The following is a 20,863-nucleotide window of genomic DNA, read 5'->3' on the forward strand; positions in this document are numbered from 1 at the left end:
ACTATTTTGGGGCTTAATACAGTTAAAATCGTTGGCCAGGGTTTATAAAGGTGGTAAAGTGCCTTATTTTTCATGCAAGCCGTTATCTTGCTTTAAGAGAAGTTAAAAGAGAGAATATGTCGCTAAGCTAGTGAAAGTCAATGTATCCGTGTAGCATGCTACAATGCTACACGGATCCATTGCCTTTCACTAGCATAGCGACATATTCCCTCTTTTAACTTGTCTTAAAGCAAGACAACGCTTAACATGAAAAATAAAACACTTTACCACCTTTATAAACCCCAGCCAACGATTTTAACTGTATTAAGCCCCAAAATAGTGGCATACACCTTTAAGACCAGTGACAAATCCACACAGAATCCAGAATCCATGTTGCCGGAGAGCACCATGTCATACAGGCCATAGCAGGCAAAGCTGGCTGCAGAAAGCATAGAAACCCAGTGCAACTAGAACTGCAACCTCATTGAAGCTCAAACATCAAAGATGAATTCCTAATTATATCCCCGAAACGCGGAGCGTCGGGGATGTAATGGTTTTGCGTGCGCCGCCGCCGCGTCCGCCGCGTCCGCCGCGTCCGCCGCGTCCGCCGCGTCCGCCGCGTCCGCCGCGTCCGCCGCGTCCGCCGCGTCCGCCGCGTCCGCCGCGTCCGCCGCGTCCGCGTAAGGTCTTTCGTGTTAACGCGATAACTTTTGAACGGATGTTTGGATTTGTCCCAGATTTTTTGGGTGAATGCTCTAGGGCAGGTTCATGAACTGATTCGAGTTTGGAGGTCAACAGATGGCCGAATTCAAGATGGCCGAATTTTTGTTTGGTCAATAACTTCTGACCGGGTGGATGGATTTGTCCCAGATTTGGTGTGTGAATGCTCTAGGGTAGGTTCATGAACTGCTTCGAGTTGGGAGGTCAACACTTTCAAGATGGCCGAATTCAAGATGGCCGAATTTTTGTTTGGTCCATAACTTCTGACCGGGTGGATGGATTTGTCCCAGATTTGGTGTGTGAATGCTCTAGGGTAGGTCCATGAACTGATTCGAGTTTGGAGGTCAACACTGTCAAGATGGCTGAATTCAAGATGGCCGAATTATTGTTTTGCCCATAACTACTGACCGGGTGGATGGATTTGTCCCAGATTTGGTGTGTGAATGCTCTAGGGTAGGTTCATGAATTGATTCGAGTTTGGAGGTCAACACTTTCAAGATGGCTGAATTCAAGATGGCCGAATTATTGTTTGGCCCATAACTACTGACCGGGTGGATGGATTTGTCCCAGATTTTGTGTGTGAATGCTCTAGGGTAGGTTCATGAACTGATTCGAGTTTGGAAGACAACACTTTCAAAATGGCGGAATTTTCTTTTGGCCCATAACTTCTGACTGGGTGGATTGATTTGCCCGGTAACACCTTATTTTAATGGTTCACCATTTCAGTGAATCTACCATATTAGGTACAGTGTAATAACCAATGTAACAATATTTAATACCATGTAATACTAGTGTAATACCAGTGTAACAATATGCAATATCAGGTACAGTGTAATAACGAGTGTAACAGTATGCAATACCATGTAATATAGTGTAATACCAGTGTAACAATATGCAATACCATGTAATACCACTTACGCACAAACACATGATGTAAGTAAAACAATTACATTGTATTAAATATTGTTACACTGGTTATTACACTGTACCTAATGTGGTATATCCACTGAACCATTAAAACAGTATTACCATTTGCCCCATTTTTTGCTTCATTTTCACAGTAGTCGTTTGGTTTTCAGCCTATGCACGTCATGTCACGTCTGTATGTATCATATACGTTTACGAAATGGTGGACGGGAGTGGTAGGAATGATGGGGGACTGGAAGCGTCGCGTTTCGGGGATATACCTTAAGCAGTCGAAGGCGACTGCACAGGCAGTCTAGTTTCAATATGCATTTGTGTTGCTCTTGCTGCCCTCATCTTGTCAGCATGGCCTTTTTTTGTTCTGCCCTTTCCGAGATCCCGCTCTAATTGGCCATGGTTTGTTTACATTTTGTTTAAAAGCGTTTGAGCATAGGCTACTCCAAATAGCCCATCACCCAAAAGTTATTGCTGTGTTGGGTGTCTGTAAATGTTCCATATGAGTGATTCTACAAATCGACTGTGCTTTTAAGTCCATGGATTTTATTTGCCAATTCCACTAACTATTAACTGCATCCAATGATGTTTTGGACATTAGAAAACATTTATCTTTCATATAATACAGAAAGTGTAGACATGGCATTATTTCCCTCAGCGAAAATGAATTTTTAATACTGGTTTTGGGCGTTTTCATGCGTTCCCGTTTTCCAAATGTCAGATTCAGTCTTCATATTAGCATGTAAAGAAACTTGTTTTGCCCAAGACGATTGCAAATGTTGATTCACAGTAATCATCACAATATGACAAAACTGTCAGAAAGACCACTGTCCTTTCCATTACACATGAAATTAACCATTTTGTGTGTGTCCACGAAAACTGCGTTAACCGTGTCACGGTCTGAAACCCCCTCCATAAATCAGTAATGGTTTGGTCTTAGGCCATACGAATAACATCACTTGATGTCATAACCTCTTTGGCAGGATATGGGAAGACTTTTTGGTAAGTTTTGAGCTCCATCCTTCCATAATTTAATCCATTCTTTTTCATGTTCTCATAGCGGGAAAATTGCCTGTCAACTGTGTTATCAACATATTCATAAGAATCTGAATTAGAAATCACATGTAGAAAAACACAGATAAGCATACAAATACATGAATTGATTAAGGTGTTGTGGTGGAACTTCTGAGGTCCTCAGTTAGCACAACACCATAAAAATGGCTGAAATGTCAACGGTGTTACCGTCAATGGTGTTACAATTAGCTATGATAGTCAGGGTTGCCAGATGAGGCTGATGATTTCCAGCCCAAAAAATGTTCAAAACCCGCCTAGAAGCACAAAATCCCGCCCAATTCTATTGATTTCTATGGCAAAAAGTGGGCGGGTTTTTCTGATAAATGCCATTTTTACCCGCACACGGCCATCCTAAGCAGCCCAATTGTGCGGGAACCAGCCCAATCTGGCAACACTGATGACAGTGGAGGAGGAGTATGTTTTTGCCAATTTATCTCCATATTGAAAGACAAACAAACAAAATAATTTGTGTTCTAGGGAGATGGGTTCGTCTGCTCTGTTTTTTTTCTCCTAAAAAAGTGCAGACTTGTTCCCCTGCACTGTTGACCGTAACACAGTTGAGTAACACGGTTGACTGTTTTGAAAGTGTTTTTGAGCTATTGATCCCTTATGTGTTGAAAAAATCATATGAATAGACACTAGGGATTATCTCTGGAGAAGGAAGTCTTGTGTAAGGAGGGCGACTAAATTCAAATCAGACGTTACAGGGATTTATAATTGAAAATGTGTCAGTCTGTATCACAGTGAATCATAAAATCCTACTTATGAAGCTCAACAATCACATTTTCTATATCAGTTGCACAGATTAATGACAACATTATTGCTAAGGGACATAAGCACTTTCAAACGTATGTTGTTTCAACTCTGTAGTATTTGTATATATGTTTGAAATGACATAGTATTTGTCCATAACACTGTTGACAAAATAATCAAGCAAATGTTCGCTTTCATTAGAGTATTTATCAAATGATTTAAGATTAAGCTTGGCAATTTGTTTGTTTGGAAATTTAAATATATACACTATGTAAACATCTAGGTCATTTAGTTGAAAAAAATACTGATAATTGACATTTTGCTTTTGCCAAAAGCGTAGGGGAATCGTAGAATCACTCATAGGCCTACACTTTGGGTTGATAATTGGAGTATAGATATTCTCCTCTAAATCCAATGACTGTGTCTACTTATATGTCTATTTTGTGCAGCATCACTGTATGCTGTAAGGTTCAAAGGCTATATAAGATCAAAGGTCATTTCAGACTCAGGAACTCCTGTATCAACATGATCTCCTGATTTTGCACTAGAAATAATGACAACAGGGGGCGCCACAGCCATGTTCATGTGGCAGCATGAGTGAGACCATTAACTACCGTCCTCAACCAGAGCTTGTGGCCTCGCGCTTCGCTAACGCCCCACTGTAGGGAAAACAGTTTCCCCGCTGTCAGCCTAGCCACAGCAACTGTTGGGGGACTTTTCATGCTTGTTCCTCTATGCTAGTGTTTCTCAACGGGAGCTCAAGGGAGCCCATCTTTTGTGAATTGAGGAAAGTAAGTAGAACTTCTGCTTTATCATCTGGTGCATCGACGGGAGAGAGGCAGGAAATCTTCACTTGAGGGACAACACCGGAGCAGCACAGATGTAATTCTTTGTGTTTTTTGTTATTTAAGTGCACAACATGACTAACATTTCGATGGTTCGACCATCTTCATCAGAGTCCATGAGTGGAATGGAGAGAAGAGCCTAATTATCTGAGGCCCTGATTCAGCAGGTGTAGGCCTATGCACCATGGCATTAGGCTATTTGTCCTTCTCCCAAGGTCTCACTCAAGTTGCTCACACCCACAAACTATTTACAAAAACAAAAACAATGGACATATAAAAATGCACATATAAAAAATGCATTTGAAAAAAGGGGAACACAGAAAGGAAACCCCAAAGGCCACATAATTGGAAAAGAAATAAACATATAGCCTATAGCACCAGATCTAAAAATAGACCATTAACACCAGTAAAGGTACAGGATCATTACTTTAGGTGTATATCGCTCTAACATTACAGAAAACAGGACAAACTCAGCTCCTCATTGAGGCCAGAGGGTTCGAGTGAGTTCAGCGTATATCCAAAAAGCCTCTCTGCATAAGAGTTTTTAATCTAGGTGGAGTGACAACACGTGCAATGCCCCAAAACCACTCATGGACTCTGATGAAGATGGTCTAACCATCGAAACTTTAGTCATGTTGTGCACTTAAATAATATTTTAAAAAACCAAAGAATTACATCTGTGCTGCTCCAGTGTTGTCTCTCAAATTAAGTAGTGGTAACATTTCTGTTCACTTTTTATTTTTGAAGTTCAACCACAAAGAATAACCTATGAAGCAACTCAGGAAGTGACATTTCCTGTAAATGACCTTCAAATCCCACCCATGACAACAGTTGTGTCAGTCAGTGACGTCAAAGAGACACACAGTGAATAAATAAATAGTCTCAGGACTAAAGAAAAAAAGTTTTAATTGTGCTTTTAGCATAGTTGTACATGAAAATGACGTGAAATAATATTTACAGTTACATTCAGTGACATGTTGACAATGAGGCTTTGTTAGTTTGTGTGTCTTAAACGTCTGTTCAATATGCCATGATGTCAGGGATGAGCACAAAAAAATACATTTCTCATTTATCAAAAGCTAAGCAAATCTTAGACTACCACAAACAGATATTAAGATAAATCCTAATGAAAACGACGCCACAAAAACATGAATGGACAGTAGTTTCTCCTTATTGTTTTGAATCTTTCTCACCATCAGCACAATCCCTGCGATGGTCAAAGTATGCTTCGTACACAGGAACTTGACACTTAGAGAGAGAGAGAGAGAGCGAGAGAGAGAGAGAGAGCGAGAGAGAGAGAGAGAACATGTGTGTTTATTTTTTTTAGGCCTCAACCAGGTGCAACAAAATGTTCAGAGCAGTGCTGTGTTGTAGATGCACAGTGTGGTTAAGATGACCTGAAACCACAAGCTGGAGAGCACAAAGCCCCCTTCAACAGAGTCACGCACTGTTTTCCGACCACCACTGCTCTGCAACACTACTTTCATTATGCATATACTTCAGTGAGGCCCACAGTTGGTTACTGCAATTGCAAATGTGGCTTTTGCATCGTCAGATTGTTTTATCATGGTGACCCATGAGAGCATACAAAAAATATTCCTAACAACTTTTCATACTGTTGAAATGAGTAGGCCTACATTCAATTTGTAAGCAGATGAAACCCTGACCGAATATATAATCTTACACACACAGTAGAGGCATGATTTAAATTGAATTGATATGCAATGGTTATCTAAGGCCATGCTTGTCCAGTTTTGTTGGATGTTTTCTTGGAAAGAGAATCTCAGGTTAAATGACTTCAGATTAAATCTCATCACACAGTACAACATCCTGTTTAGGTGCATATGGCACAAGTGTGTGTGTGTGTGTGTGTGTGTGTGTGTGTGTGTGTGTGTGTGTGTGTGTGTGTGCGTGCGTGCGTGCGTGCGTGCGTGCGTGCGTGCGTGCGTGCGTGCGTGCGTGCGTGCGTGTTTGTTTGTCACTGGGCTAAACAAGGACCAGCAGGATGAGTTGATATATTGAGGCTTTAATCTCCTTTACAGTAAAACATTGTACATTGCACTTTTATCCAGCCTATGAAGACTTCCCGTTCATGGGAACTTTGACAGACCAGTTGCTGTCAATGTGCTCAGTGCAACAACTGTTTCAACATGGCATTGTAAATGATCAGCAATCCATGCAGCATGGCGGCTTCATTTGACTAAAATTGCTTTTACGTCACTAGAGCTTATTTGTAAGCTTATTGTACATTACTTACAGATACACTACATCATATCTTGTTTAGGTCCTAGGAGATATCTCCAGCTTTGTGTTACTGTACTCAATGGGGACCAGCAGGAGGCCTTGACATACTCAGGGTTGAATCCCTTTTTAAAAGACTGTTCATCTCACTGCTATCCTGGCTTTGAGAACTTCGAATGGATGAGAACTTTGCCAGACCATGTCTGTCAGTGAACTTGCATGGAGTGACATCAAGGCTAACATTTCAACATCCAGGCCATTTCAGTTAATTGGCAGAGATCCATGCAGTGATAGCCTTATTTTACGGGCTCATGCCTCTCTTTTTGATGTGCGTTAACTTGATGTTCAAATTGCATATAAACACTATAGTTCTCTCTCTGTAAAAAGTAAAATGACTTTTCAATTCTCCAACATGATAATGGCCTGATAATAACAATAACAATATAGGTATTATACTAGAGACGGTGAAGAGGACCTATGGCTTCTTGATTATACTACCAGACTGTCAATACCAGTCTCCCATAGTTTGACTGAATGAAGGCCAGGGCCTGGGCCTACTTACCCACTGAGACGAGCCCCTGGAGGAATTGCAGCTGGAGTCTTCTCCGTGCTCATCCATGTTCCCCAGCTCCTCACCATCAGTCGCCACTGTCTCTCTGATTATGTTATTTCCTACAATCACACATTACATTACATTTGGCAGACACTTTTTAACCAAAGCAACTCACAATCAAGGACATTATCGCAAACAATAACAATAGAAGATATAGTCCCAGAGCCAAGAGGGTTTTATTTATGTGGTTGAGCCCAAAAGGCTTGATGGGTGTTTCTGATTCAGAAAATTGTGAGGAATTCAAAAATGCAAGTCTTACAAAACCATAGGCAAACATGTACAATATTCATCCGAAGTCGGGTACCTTCTTGTTGCGGACAGATTTTGGTTTTAGAACTGTGATTGGCAGGTTGGGGGTGGTGACATGCATGATTGGGTCACGTGGTGATTAGATTGGTATATCACCTGGCGCTGGGGGAATATGGCGGAATAAGTAGTAGTGGAGGGCAGGTGGCTTGGGAGAGCCAACTTTTGCTGACCGCATGATTTTGTACATTTTAAGAGCTATGACCACAATACCTGCACTTTAAACTCTTTGCACAAAGCCTTGCACTTTTGCACACTGCGTTGGGATGTCTGGATTTTATCGATGGAAACATGTGGAACTTTTAACAGTGAAGAGAGTAAATAAAGTAAACAATAACGTGGATCATCTTCAACCTCTTTGTACAACAGCACGTCTTGGCAAAGAATTCTGCCCAGTTCAGCTGCCCGGCCGCTTCAATATTTGTTAGACTAGCCGCCACTTCACTTCTCATATTTATTTTCAGCTTTGTTTTGGAGCGATATCTAGCAGCATTTTACGAAATCCATATAAACCTAGGTAAATGGCAATGAAGAGGTGTTTCTAACTTAATTTTGTAGTGCTGATTCCGAATATGTGACTTATTTTGTCCTAAAACAGTGTTCTGACCCCCTAATTTGCATTTCAAGATCGCCGCCAGACTGTGCACAGATACATAAGCATTTTTTTATATTGCCAATTCCAGTTGCTTTACCATAAATACAGGTACAGCATTATAAATGGATGTCATCTGAGGGTGAAAGTCCCAGGATTTAAGTCTATGCACTTTTTAAAACCTATGATTGACGACAAATTCAGAATTTTAACCCTTTAGTGGTGCATGCTCCCCACTGTGTGCAGCTTTGTTTCTGAGTCATTTAAAGCAACATGTGCCTAAAAATTTTAGTAAAATCCATATAAACTTGTGCAAATGGTAATTAAATCATCCTACATTCGTAATTCTGCAATGCTGATTTCAAATCTGTGATTTATTGTGCTCTAAAACAGTGTTTTGACCCCATAATTTGTAGATGACTTGTAGATGATTTCAAGATGGCCACCAGACAGAAACATAAGCATTTTTTAAAATGCCAATTCCAGTTGCCTTACCATAAACACAGGTACAGCATTATAAATGGCTGTCATCTGACTGTGACAGTCTCAGAATTTAAGTCTGTACACTATTTAAACTGAATATAATTCCGAATTTTAACCCTTTAATGGCGCATGCTCCTCACTGTGTTCAGCTTTTTATAGTTTTTATACTGAAAGTATATCGAGGAGGGTCTGTAATATTGAACTAAAGTGTTTGTAAGCTGGAAAAACTGCATGATTTCATATGAAAATATTCCGTCCGGCCGCGGCCGTTATGGTACAGATCCAGCCGGACGTTCACGGACGTTATGGGAGCTAAAGGGTTAAAACACTGATCTAGCACCGAAGTCCAATTTGTTTTTGTCTGAACTGGATCCAGCTGTGCAGCTCGCGGTTGGCCGGTTGCTAGACGACCGCTCTGATTAACTGAAAATTCACTTCTTTAGTTTTGCCTGACCTGACAAACCTTCACCCTCTTGATTTCTCCGTAAACTGTGACTATTTTATCCTTCATCTTTCATATTTTCACCTTCTTTGACTTTACCCCCATCCTCTTTACTACCAACTATCAACCCTCCTTTTGACAATTTCTCTTTCTGGATCGATAACGTGAAACTTCAAACGTGAAACTCCAGTGAGTTGTCATTAGCATTTCGCTAATAACATACTCATTAAAAAAACAATGGGGGCTTTTAGACTGTCATGAAACGTGGTGTCCATACTTCTAGCCTACCGTTACGGACATTGTATTGTACTGTAGACTATAATTTAAGATTACTACAGGTGCCACCTCTGTATTATTCTATTATATATATATATAATTATCAATAAGGTGAGAAGACATAGAAGTATGTTGATATGATTTTGTTTCATATCATAGCCTACACGAATCTCTTGAACCCAACGGACATTACAGTGAAATCCTCGAGACCAGCAAATCATGATTTTTAGAGTGGGCTCATGCAGCCGCTGCCCATTATGATATTTGTCATGAGCATCACTTGTTGAATAAGTTCTTCTTTTCATGTTTCAGGTGAAGCCAAAGCGCCGACAACAGAAAGTCCAGACACAGACTGCACTCCAGTCCCTTAAGTCCAAGTGGCAGCTTGTTTTTTTGTTTTTGTTTTTTAAATAAATACATGCATTACACATTATGATTTTCTTCTTTTGCATAACTAGGCTAACTAAGGCTATAATAATAACAGTAGTAAAAATGGTAATGGCCTCATAAATGCTATAGGATAAAGCATAGCCTAGGCCAAATTGTAAGCCCCTAACAGAAAAAGCAAGCCCATATGGCGCTGCGGCAGGTTTTATTTTTGGTGTCAGAAATAGGTGTTGAACACGTAATAAAACCCAAATGTACACCTTATTTGTACGTCTGTGGACATGTTTTTTCGAACGTGTTGTTTGACACCATTTTGAAACGTTTAGAAACGTTTTGAAACGTGTTGGACACCAAAAAATAACCCTTTCAGAACGTGCTGAGCACGTAATAGGGAACCTATAAATTAACCATATCTGAACGCAATTCTGAACCAATTCTGAACGTGTCACTCACCAAAAATAAACGTTCAAAAAATGTGTTGGGCACGTTAATTTGCTGCTTGCAATGAATATGAGAAGGTACCCGACTTCAGATGAATATTGTACATTTTTGCCTACCTATGGTTTTGTAAGACTTTTTTTTTAAATTCCTCACAATTTTTTTTCCAAACCTTTTGGGCTCAACCACATAAATAAAACCATCTTGGCTCTGGGACTAATATGAAATACACAGGAAATACAGTATACAGAATAACAAGTAGATGCCAAGTAGAGTTAGTGTTTTATTTCAGGTATAGGCCTACATTAGCACACATAAAGAATTATTGTGTTATGACATTGTGTTTAGTATTGATAACACTCAGGGCTGGACTGGACATTGGGCATATAGGGCATTTGCCCGGTGAACTGTTGATGATTTTTGCCTGGCATTCCTCTTTACATAATGGTATTAGTCCTCATGCTTCTACAGCAAACCTATCCTAGTCAGATTTGAATATTAATCACAGTCAAAATAGCTATTGGATCAAAATTGTTGTCACAGGCTTCATTGTATCTCCCGATGCCCTGGCAGACCGGTCTTGACTGAAAATGCCCGGCCTTTTTTTTTTTTTTTGCCCAGTCCAGCCCTGATAACACTGCAAATGCTGCTGTTACTACTTACCATTCCTTCTCTGTCTTTTTCTACAGATAATTAAAGGCACACAGATCATCAACAGGCCGCCAACAACAGCCAAAGGGACTATAACCGCTGAAGGAAGCCCAGGCTTTTCCAATTGTAGCACTTCAGTCGTGTTGTCTCCTTGGGGGAATGTATCTATTAAAAAAAATCAAACGGATGTAAAATTATACATTAGGTGTAAAAACATAAGTGAGTTTTGCCGGTTTAGGTTTGCTGTAAGGTTTACCAGCTACCTTCAAATTGTGTTAAGTGGAGTCAGGTTTAGGATTGTCAGTTTTAATAACTTCTGCTTTAAATGAATTTATAAAGATCAAATTTAATTCTGCAATTTTTAAATTTCAAATGGGTTTGGCTCAGACAGCACAGACGATGGCTATGAAGAATCAGTCATTAGCCTACTTTATTACGTTACACTTAGCTTTTTTTATCCAAAGCGATTTACAGATGCTACAGATAAATTATTCTGTTTGTCTTTATTAACACAAATAGACAAAGGAATCATTTTGAAAGGACTTACCATTTGTTTTTGCATGCACTGTGAGTTGTGTTCCATTACCGTTGCATTCCAACAGTTTAGGTCTTTCTTTGACCACATGGCAGACATAGAATCCTGCATCATCTCTGGATGTATTGAGAATGATGAGGACTGATGCATTGCCATTTGTTTTGATTATTATTTGATTATTCCTTTTTGAGTCAATTTTTTTCCCATTTATCTTCCAGGAAACCTTTCTGCCATTCTTCTCCCAGGAGCAGTGGATTTCTGCCTTTTCTCCCTCAGTACGATCAAGATTTCTTGGTGATTGCCAAACGGTGAGATTGGCATCACACTGGGCTTCTGAACATAAATGCACTGCCAACAAAGAGAAGTAACCTATATAAAAAATGTATTTCCAAAATGTGCCTAGTAGTCTAATGCCCAAAACAAGATGTCTAGATTGTCTTTATAAATCTCACCATGGAAATTATAGGCATGTGCTGTGCCGAAGCCTGTCTCTGTTTTTCTCTTTGTTAGTTAAAATGACACAACACAAATCTGGCGCATGCTGAAAGCCATGACTTCTAAAAACAAAGTCAACTTTTAACACCTTTTGCACCACATAATTTCATCAGAAAATGTAGAAAAAAGGAACACGATTCTATGAAAGAGCAAATGAAAGAATCCCATATTTTGGCACACTTTTTGTCAGGTCTTAAAATGAACATTGTTATTGACACTTAGGACAGCTAAGCTGTTAAGTACAGTTATGTGTCTATCAATGTGGAGGAAACAGGGTACAGTTGAGGAAGATGGGACTCACCTTGTGCACACAAAGAGAACAGAAAGAGGCAGAGCTGCGTATCACACAGCGGCTTCATCATACTGAACTGAACCTGGCCCCTACGCGTTCCTGTTTTTAAACACTCAGCATTTCCTCTTGAACTTCCTCTGAGAAGACGACAGGTTACTGAGAAATTTGAGGTGGTGACACCCTGCCTCTACAAGCATGTTCATTCAAAAAGAAAAACAACAACAAGAACAACAACTATTTTGTCCAAGATTTAAAGGAAAATGATGTAATAGGGCCTATTGTCATGGCGATGTAAAATGTCAACTAAAACGTTATTTTTGTAAATCCAGTGTTTTTGTTGCATATTTTTCAATACTTTTCTGGCAGTCCAGCCACAACTCCTTGAAGCTCATCTAGAGTGGATGTGTGGCCTGAACACAATGATGCCAGATATAAGACAGTACAGTGGCATTGGAGCAGTGTACCTGTTACGTGTAGCCTAGCAATTTGACAAGGCAAGGCAAGGCAATTTTATTTGTATAGCGCATTTCATACATGAATGCAATTCAATGTACCGTACATAAAGTAAGATAAAAATGATGTAAAATAAAATATCATGAAATAAAAGCATAAGGCATGGCTGGCGAAGAATATAAAGTAAAGATAAAAGCAAGAAATAAGGGGGAAATATATACAGCCGCGGCATAAATTGAGAGACCACTTCGAAATGTTCCGTTTTTACGATTTTGTTATGAATAGGTATGGATTTGAGTAAAACAAACATTGACAACATTTCCTCCGAATTCTGAAAGAAAATATTGTCATTTTAGATCATTTATTTGTAGAAAATATCAAATGGTCAAAATAACACATCAGGTGCAATGTTTTCCAAATCCCAAAAAAGGCAAAGGAAACAAGTTGATATTAACTTAAAAACAACATAGGCCTAATAGTAATGTATGAGCTTGGGAAGAGTTCAGAAATCAATATTTGGTGGAATATGCCTGATTTGTAGTCACAGCTTTCATGCATTTTGGTATGCGTTCCATTACTCCTTCACATTGTTCTTGGATGACTTTATTCCAAGACTGGTGCAAGTATTCAAGTTGCTGAGCTTGATGGTTTGTGACCATCCAGCTTCCTCTTGATCACATTCCAGAGGTTTTCAAGGGGGTTCTGACCCGAATTTTGGGCTGACCATGTAAGGGTATTGATCTGGTGGTCCTCCATCCACACTTGATTGGCCAAGCTTAGTGGCTGGAGCATTGTCCTTCTCTAAACAAACATTCATCAGCGTTTGGGAGCATTGTCAGAACATTAGGAAACAAGTTGTGGCCCAAGGTAACTTTGTATGTGAGTTCAGAGACGCAACGTTTGCAAAGATTAATCTGACCGATTTCAGCCTTGCTGAAGCTCCCTCAGATTATCTCCTATCCTTGGCCAAATTTCACATCTAATCCAACAACTGGTCATCTTATGGTTAGCTGGAGACCTGGAGAGGTCTATGAACCACAGTAACTTCCACCTGCTGTGAAATTTGGCAGAGAATAGGTGATTATCTGAGGGTGCCTCAGCAAGGCTGAAATCGGTCAAATTCATTGTTGTAAATTATGTCCACCGTCAGGTTTTTGTCTGATGGTGGTGAAAAAAAGCCCTCCAAATGCCCCTGAGGGGAGGCTGAGTAAAATTTTAGATCACAATTATTACTAATATGTCTAATGTTTGATTAACCAGCACAATTCAGTAAAATATGGAACAAGATGCTGCTGATGGTGGTGACATCTGACGTTTGTGACAAAAAAACGACCCTTTTGCAGCTGGGCTGTCTATTTCCAAATGTTATCTTTCCATGCATTTACTAAGTAATAAACTAATATTTAGGCCTACTAGTATGACCAAAGTACCTACAGTAAGTTTTGCAGCTAAAATGTCTATCACTGGAAATTCAAAAGGACTAACATGGATCCATCATTTGTGTATGAAAAATGTGATTTTCCCACTCATAATGACTACTTATAATTTGATGGTGGTGGTAAAAACCAGAGTTTGTGAAAAAGGTAACATTTTTGAATGAGCAGCATGAATTTAGGAAATAAACTAAAAACATGACACACTGCACCTTTAACTTATATGTAAAATTTCCATAAGTTAGGGTTCAAGTTGGAAATGTGTGTTGTCTGTCAGAACATACATTCAATTTGAAGAAGATAAGTCCTAAAATAGTATGTATTAATATCACAAAGTGATCACACACATACAGTTATAAGATTTTTGTAGTGTGGAGTCAGTTAAACATGGATGCTGCCTCGTCTGGGTCTCATCCATATAACTTGTGATACTACAATGAATTTCTTGTTGCAAGTCTCAAGAGTAGTCCAATCTGCCTACTCTTGACTATTCCTTTGCCAGAGCTATCTGTCTGTTTAGCCTAGGCCTAGGCCTGTCAGTCACTGGCTTTGTTTTGCTATTACTATATGTTCTGAGATTCAAGATTAGTTTATTACGTCTTATTATAGGTTTGAAGCCTATAAAGAGTAAAGATTTAAAAAATAAAAATAAAAAAGAGGGGGGGGGGTTCTGGTTATTTTTTTTATAACTTATGTCTTTGGCTGTATGACCCATTATTATTCCTCCTTTTCTTCTTCTTCTTCTTCTTCTTCTTCTTCTTCTTCTTCTTCTTCTTAGCGTTATCTTGTTAAAACTTTTGTCATCCGAACGTCGCTCATGTTCTACTGCAGTTGCGGTTGGTGCATTCATGCAGTAGGCCTATATAGGCCTAAGAAATTGAGGTCAGGGGGTGTGAATGACGTGCTGTTTGCTATGTTGCTCTCATGTACAAGCAGAAGGTGAAGGAAGTGGTATGCTATATACGGACCTTTACCCGCTTTCTTAGCAGCACAACGCTGTCCTGCTGTAGGTGTTGTTGACCTGAGTGGCTATAAGTGGTAGGCCTATACTAAATGCTGACCTTACCCAGTTTTTATTTGATATTAGCTGCAAAACTCTTTCCTGCTGCACCTTGTTTGCTCATTTCCAATAACAGACCCTACACAATCCTTCTTGTCACTCCTCATCATAAAAACAACAAAACACCACACTTTCCAGAAGATAAAGTGACTTATGAAAAAGTGTTGAAATACTTTGTTGTGGTCATGTTGATGATGGCCTTCCATCTGTGGATGGTGCTGGGCCCAGACTGTTTAAGTGAATCACATATTTTTTGTTTGCACAGTGACTTTTGAACAGGTGGACACATTTTCCCTGAATTGTGTGTGCTAATATAGTAATTAGTGATTATATTTGGGAGGCCAACTTTCAAGATGACCAACCTTTTTGTTTATCATTTTTGAGCAAGTAGACGAATTTGCACAAACTCTTGCGTGCAAAGATGAACTGAATACAATTTGGAGGAATCCTTCAAGATCAGAGAATCGATTCTTTGTCATGAGTTCCACCCATTTTCATTACAACTTATACCTACGAATCAAGACACCATTTAGTATCTTGAACAACAATGGTGGAGCCCTGTCTCATCTTTGCATGTTTGTTTTGTTTTGTTGGTCACATGAGTTTTCCCAATGTAGCACAGCAATTACTAATTCAAGTGTTGCTAATAATGGCTTAATTAACAAATAGGCCTATAGCTAGTTTGAATTGATGTGATGAATGTGATTGTAATGTGTAATATCATCACTGAGACTACTGTATGATTTGAAGAGAATCTTTAATTCATTGTAAAACACCACAAATATACACTGAGTCTGAATAATATTTGCAAAATTCTACCGTAGGAGGTAAGAGCTGTTACTGTTTGTCCAAAGGAACTATTTTGTGAATGATGTGGAACTAGGAGCGCAACAATAAGCAAAAAAATAATGAGTGCTATAGAATAGAATAGAATAGAATAGAATAGAATAGAATAGAATAGAAAGCCTCTATTGTCATTATACAAAGTATACTGAGATTTGAGCTTCCCTACAAAGTGCACAGTCCTTTATAGATGAACATTGTCCAGTAAGTTTGAGTTCATTGTTGTAACAGCTTTGGGGAAGAAGCTGTTCTTCATCCTATTGGTTCTGTCTGTTAATGCCATGTAGCGCCTGCCAGAGGGCAACAGTGTGAAGAGATGGAAGCCAGGATGTGTGGGATCTTTAATGATACTCCTGGCTCTACTTACGCAGCGTGAGTTGTAGATGGTGGGTATGGGAGGCAGGGGGCAGCCTATGATTTTTTTCGCTGTTTTGGTCACCCTCTGCAGTCTCTTCCTGTCAGCCTCAGTGCAACTTGAGTGCCACACTGACACTGCGTAGGTCAGCAGGCTCTCTATGGTGGAACGGTAAAAGGTCACCAGCAAGCTTGAGTCTAACTGTTCTTTCTTAAGTAATCTGAGGAAGTGCAATCGCTGCTGGGCCTTTTTTACCAGAGCCGAGGTGTTAGTCGACCAGGAGAGATCAGCGGAGATGTGTACACCTAGGAATTTAAATGAGCTCACTTGCTCTACACGTTCACCATTGATGTACAGGGGGGCAGGAGCATCTTTGTTCCGCCGGAAGTCCAGGATGAGCTCCTTCGCCTTGGAGATGTTCAGGGCCAGGTTGTTGGATGCACACCACTCTCCAAGTGTCAGGACCTCATTCCTGTAGGCCTCCTCCTTTCCCTCGGTTATCAGCTAAGGTGTGGAGTGGGTTGTTGCAGGGGATGGAGTGGTACGCCTGAATGCTGCGCCTGAGCTTCAAAGCGGGCAAAGAAGCTGTTCAGCTCCTCCGCTAGTGCTGCATCTCCATCTCCATGAGACACAGAATGTCCCCTATAATTAGTGATGGACTGAATACTCTGCCACATCTGCCGGGGGTTGTTCAGCTGCTCCTCAATCCGCCTTTTGTGGTCAGCTTTGGCTGCCTTGATGCCTCTTCTTAGGTTGGCGCGAGCACTGCTGTATTGCACTCTGTCACCAGACCTAAAAGCTACATCACGGGCCCTAAGGAGTGTGCGCACTTGGCTGGTCATCCATGGTTTTTGGTTTGGGTAAACCTGGATAGTCTTTTCCACAGCGACCATGCCAATACAGTACTTGATGTAAGACAGTACAGTGTCGGTATATGTGCTCAGATCCTCATGATGGATGGCTTCCCAGTGTGTCTGCTCAAAGCAGTCCTGCAGACGGGGGAGAGCATCGTCAGGCCAGGTGGTAATTGTACGGCGTGTGGGCCTTGATTGGCGGCTGAGGGGGGTGTATGCGGGGGTTAGGAATGGGTTAGGGAGAGATGATCACACTGGCCGAGGTGGGGTAGGGGTGTGGCTTTGTATGCATGCTTGATGTTAGAGTATACATGGTCCAAAGTTTTTTCTCCTCTTGTTGGGCATTTAACATGCTGATGGAATTTAGGCAATACCGTTTTTAAATTGCCCTTATTGAAGTCGCCAGCCAGTAGGTGTACTGCGTTTGGGTAGTTTCTCTGATGGTCATTAATAATGTTAAGGAGCAGAGAGAGCGCTATTTTAACATTAGCGTCTGTGGGAATGTAAACAGCAGTGATCACAACAGCGGCTATCTCTCTTGGCAGATAGAATGGTCTACATCTCACTGACATGCACTCTAGGTCGGGAGAACAATGGCTATCCAAAACAGCACTGCTATTGCACCAACCTTTATGCAATCTATACAAGTTTGTTTGAAACATGCATGGAGCCGGTAAAGAATTTGTGAATTGCATTCTCTCTGTCATCATTGTTTTTTTGTGAGCAAGAACACAACACAGGTGTAGTCTTCTCCATACTCATCCATGTCCCAGAACTCGCGCGTCTTACCTGTGGCAAATTGGGGGGGAAACTTCCTTAGAGCTCCATTCATGTCCTGTCTGCTATCGCGGACACTTATACGGTTATCCTTACACTTCTTTGGCATGGTTCAGCTCAAACATTATTAGCTAGTGTAGTCCATTACAGTTATCGCATATAATCCATAGGCCTATTGCTTGAAAACAGGACTTCTGGGTGAACGACATTTGTTGTCGTCACATGTTCATTGTTCAACTTTGACCCTGGATGGATGGATGGATGGACGGAAGGATAGATAGATAGATAGATCGATAGATAGGCCTAAATATATAGATATATAGATAGATAGGCCTAGATAATATCAGATTTGATCACATTTTTATCATTTAATCCACATCAAAGGCACTCTATGGGAATACCGAACAATTAATTATCCATAAATGATATAGGCCTACCATTTGAAAGTGTGTTTTCTCTACTTTATATGAAAGTAACTTGTAATTGACACTTTTCATTTCTTTTCAAGTTAGGCCTATTTGACATTATTTAAAATATGACCAAAATGACAATTTTTCCTTAGAATTCTTGGTAGAATTCCGGCCTATTCAAAAAAAATTCTGGTAGCTAGAGGGTTAAGGCTGACCATTTCTAGCCCACCAGCTTACCATGTTGTTGACCAGTCGTTCTTGTCCAGATTCCTACAGGAACACAGATTACCAACAGTCCCCCAGTAACAGCCATAGACACGATGCCTGGTAAGCAGGAAGCCCTGGCGTTCCAGCTGGTCTTGTTTCATTAGTGTTAACAGCTATGGAGAAGATCCAAGCCTCAGATTTATTGCCTTCTAAAATCAAATCTGATCTTGTTATTATGCTGCTGTCAATCTATTGGTATATCCTGTTACCTATTGGTCAACCAATGTACGCTATTAGTTTGGTTGACCAATAGATGAGACTTTAGAAAATAGACTTTGTAAATCATTTGAAGCCTAGAAAAACTTAGTTTTTAGCTGCTTTTCATAGCAATCTATGCCTTCTAAATATGGGTTTATTTTTATAGATTGTTATGAAGAACAGCTAAAAACTACGTTTTACTAGGCTTAAATGATTTATAAAGTGTTTCTGTACATGGGGTTAAAAGCTCTTTAGAGTCATTGAGTGCCCACATGGTTAATTTGGGGCATGATGTTGGGGCTATGGGGTCAATATAGGCTTACTGGTCCTTACTAAGGTTATATTAGTAATAAATCCCTAATTGGGCATGAACAAGACATTTGTGAATACATGCTTAACAACTGTCTTATTTTGCTTAGTACATGCCTTACAAGTTACTTACACAGGCATTAATATTGTATGTATTAGTGCTAATAGATGTATCCCTAAAATAAAGTGTTACCAATAAACTTATGTATGGTATGTTAGATTAATAAAGTGTTTAATAAGCAGCAATTAAACTAGTTGTGGAAGAAGTAGGCCCATTTACACCGCCTGTGCCTTTGTTGGAGAAGTAGGCCCAAAAAGGCTGCTTGTGCCTTGCTGACATGAAAGACAAACAGTCCAGACACGCTCCTAATACAGGAGCAGATGGTCAAGAATGACAAGGGTAGGCGCACGTGTATTCTAAGCACACATGCCAAGTGAGGCACAGACAGACACACACACACACACACAGAAGCCGTTGTATAAGCATTAAAGAAAAACCTATAGGGATAGATAAAAGACATAACCTGTACTGAAAAAGATATGCCCAGGTGTTGCATAGCACTATCCAATGTCCTGAAGTCTGTACGCGGTCTGTAGTAATGTAGTGATGTAGTAACACAGAAGTAGCATGACCTTGGAAGATGCTCAAGGGGAATATAGGTATACACACACCACACACACACAGGCTACACACACATACCATGTCCACACACATACATGTTTTTAACTATGGTACATTTATATGAAATCTAATGTACTGACATAAGTATATGTTGATGTCTTGCCTAGGTGTAAGATGGGATGCATGTACTGATGATGGAAAGGTACATATGTGTCACAGACATGGAAACTTGAATCTATCCTTAAATGTTAACCCAAGTCCATTAATGTGTTTACTTATGACCACTTTGTGAGCGGGTGCACTGTAGATGTGCCCACGGAACCGAGAGAAAGGAGATGAGCATATAGTATATAAAGGGGGGGTAATTTAGGCCCAAGTTGGGTTCAGTTTGGGAAAGTCCTCTGGGACAACCCTACTGTTCTCCGTGCCCGCGGCTCTCTGTGTTCCGGTGGTCTCCTGCAGCGCATTCGCATCAGTGTAATGTAGGGCCTACATCTCTTTGTGCAATCTGAGCGAATAAAGTCTTCATCAACAACGAGTAGAACGGTTTGGGCAGCACTTCTTTCTGATCTGGTCTACCTCAATCTGACTGTGCCTGGGGGCTGACTTCTCCCAAGAAGAAATCCACGACAAGTACTTGACACGTAAACCAGTGAATTTCCCGGAGTAACCAATACTTTCTAATCCAATCCAAATATTTCACAAATTACACATCGAAATGAGACGAAAGTCAATCGGTATACAGCTAAAAGTATATTATTAGTGTGGGATTCATCAGATTCCAAGGATATGACTTTTTTTTTCACGAACAAATGACATGACATGAATTTGTGTTCTGAACACTCTTGCAGCTGTATCATGACTTTGTGTGCATGTCGATTGATTTTCAGCGCTTTTGCACCACAGGATTAAAAGATATTGACACATTTGTGGTCAAATATGTACTACAAGTTTAGCTAATGGGTGGGGTCACACTCTGAAGTAGACTAGCGCTGTGTGTTACTTGGGGTGGCTGAGGTGATGTCTGGACTCAATGGATCTACTCCAGCTGTACTTCAACTTCACTGTCGAGATACGGATAGGAGGCGCCTCACTTTCAAAGTCACCACTACTTCAGAGTGCACATCAGTGGTGTAGTCTGCGTAGAACGCGGGTATACGGAGTATACCCACATCTACATTTCAGGGATTTCAGTATACCCACTTAAAATCGATTGATCCATTGTTTTGAATAGCACAAATA

General features: G+C 40.3%; 1 protein-coding gene across 1 annotated transcript; it reads right to left on the reverse strand.

Moving 5' to 3' along the window:
* Positions 1–5,178: 5,178 nt before the first annotated feature.
* On the reverse strand, positions 5,179–12,215 carry LOC134437508 (uncharacterized). Its single transcript, XM_063186997.1, has 5 exons — positions 12,050–12,215; positions 11,266–11,601; positions 10,731–10,883; positions 7,093–7,202; positions 5,179–5,537 (listed from the first exon to the last, which is right to left on the reverse strand). Exons 1-5 carry the CDS (start codon positions 12,108–12,110, stop codon positions 5,460–5,462), a joined length of 738 nt encoding a protein of 245 aa, XP_063043067.1. The 5' UTR covers positions 12,111–12,215; the 3' UTR covers positions 5,179–5,459.
* Between the last annotated feature and the right edge of the window lie 8,648 nt (positions 12,216–20,863).

Source organism: Engraulis encrasicolus, chromosome 21 (assembly GCF_034702125.1).
Source record: "Engraulis encrasicolus isolate BLACKSEA-1 chromosome 21, IST_EnEncr_1.0, whole genome shotgun sequence".
Taxonomy (NCBI): domain Eukaryota; kingdom Metazoa; phylum Chordata; class Actinopteri; order Clupeiformes; family Engraulidae; genus Engraulis; species Engraulis encrasicolus.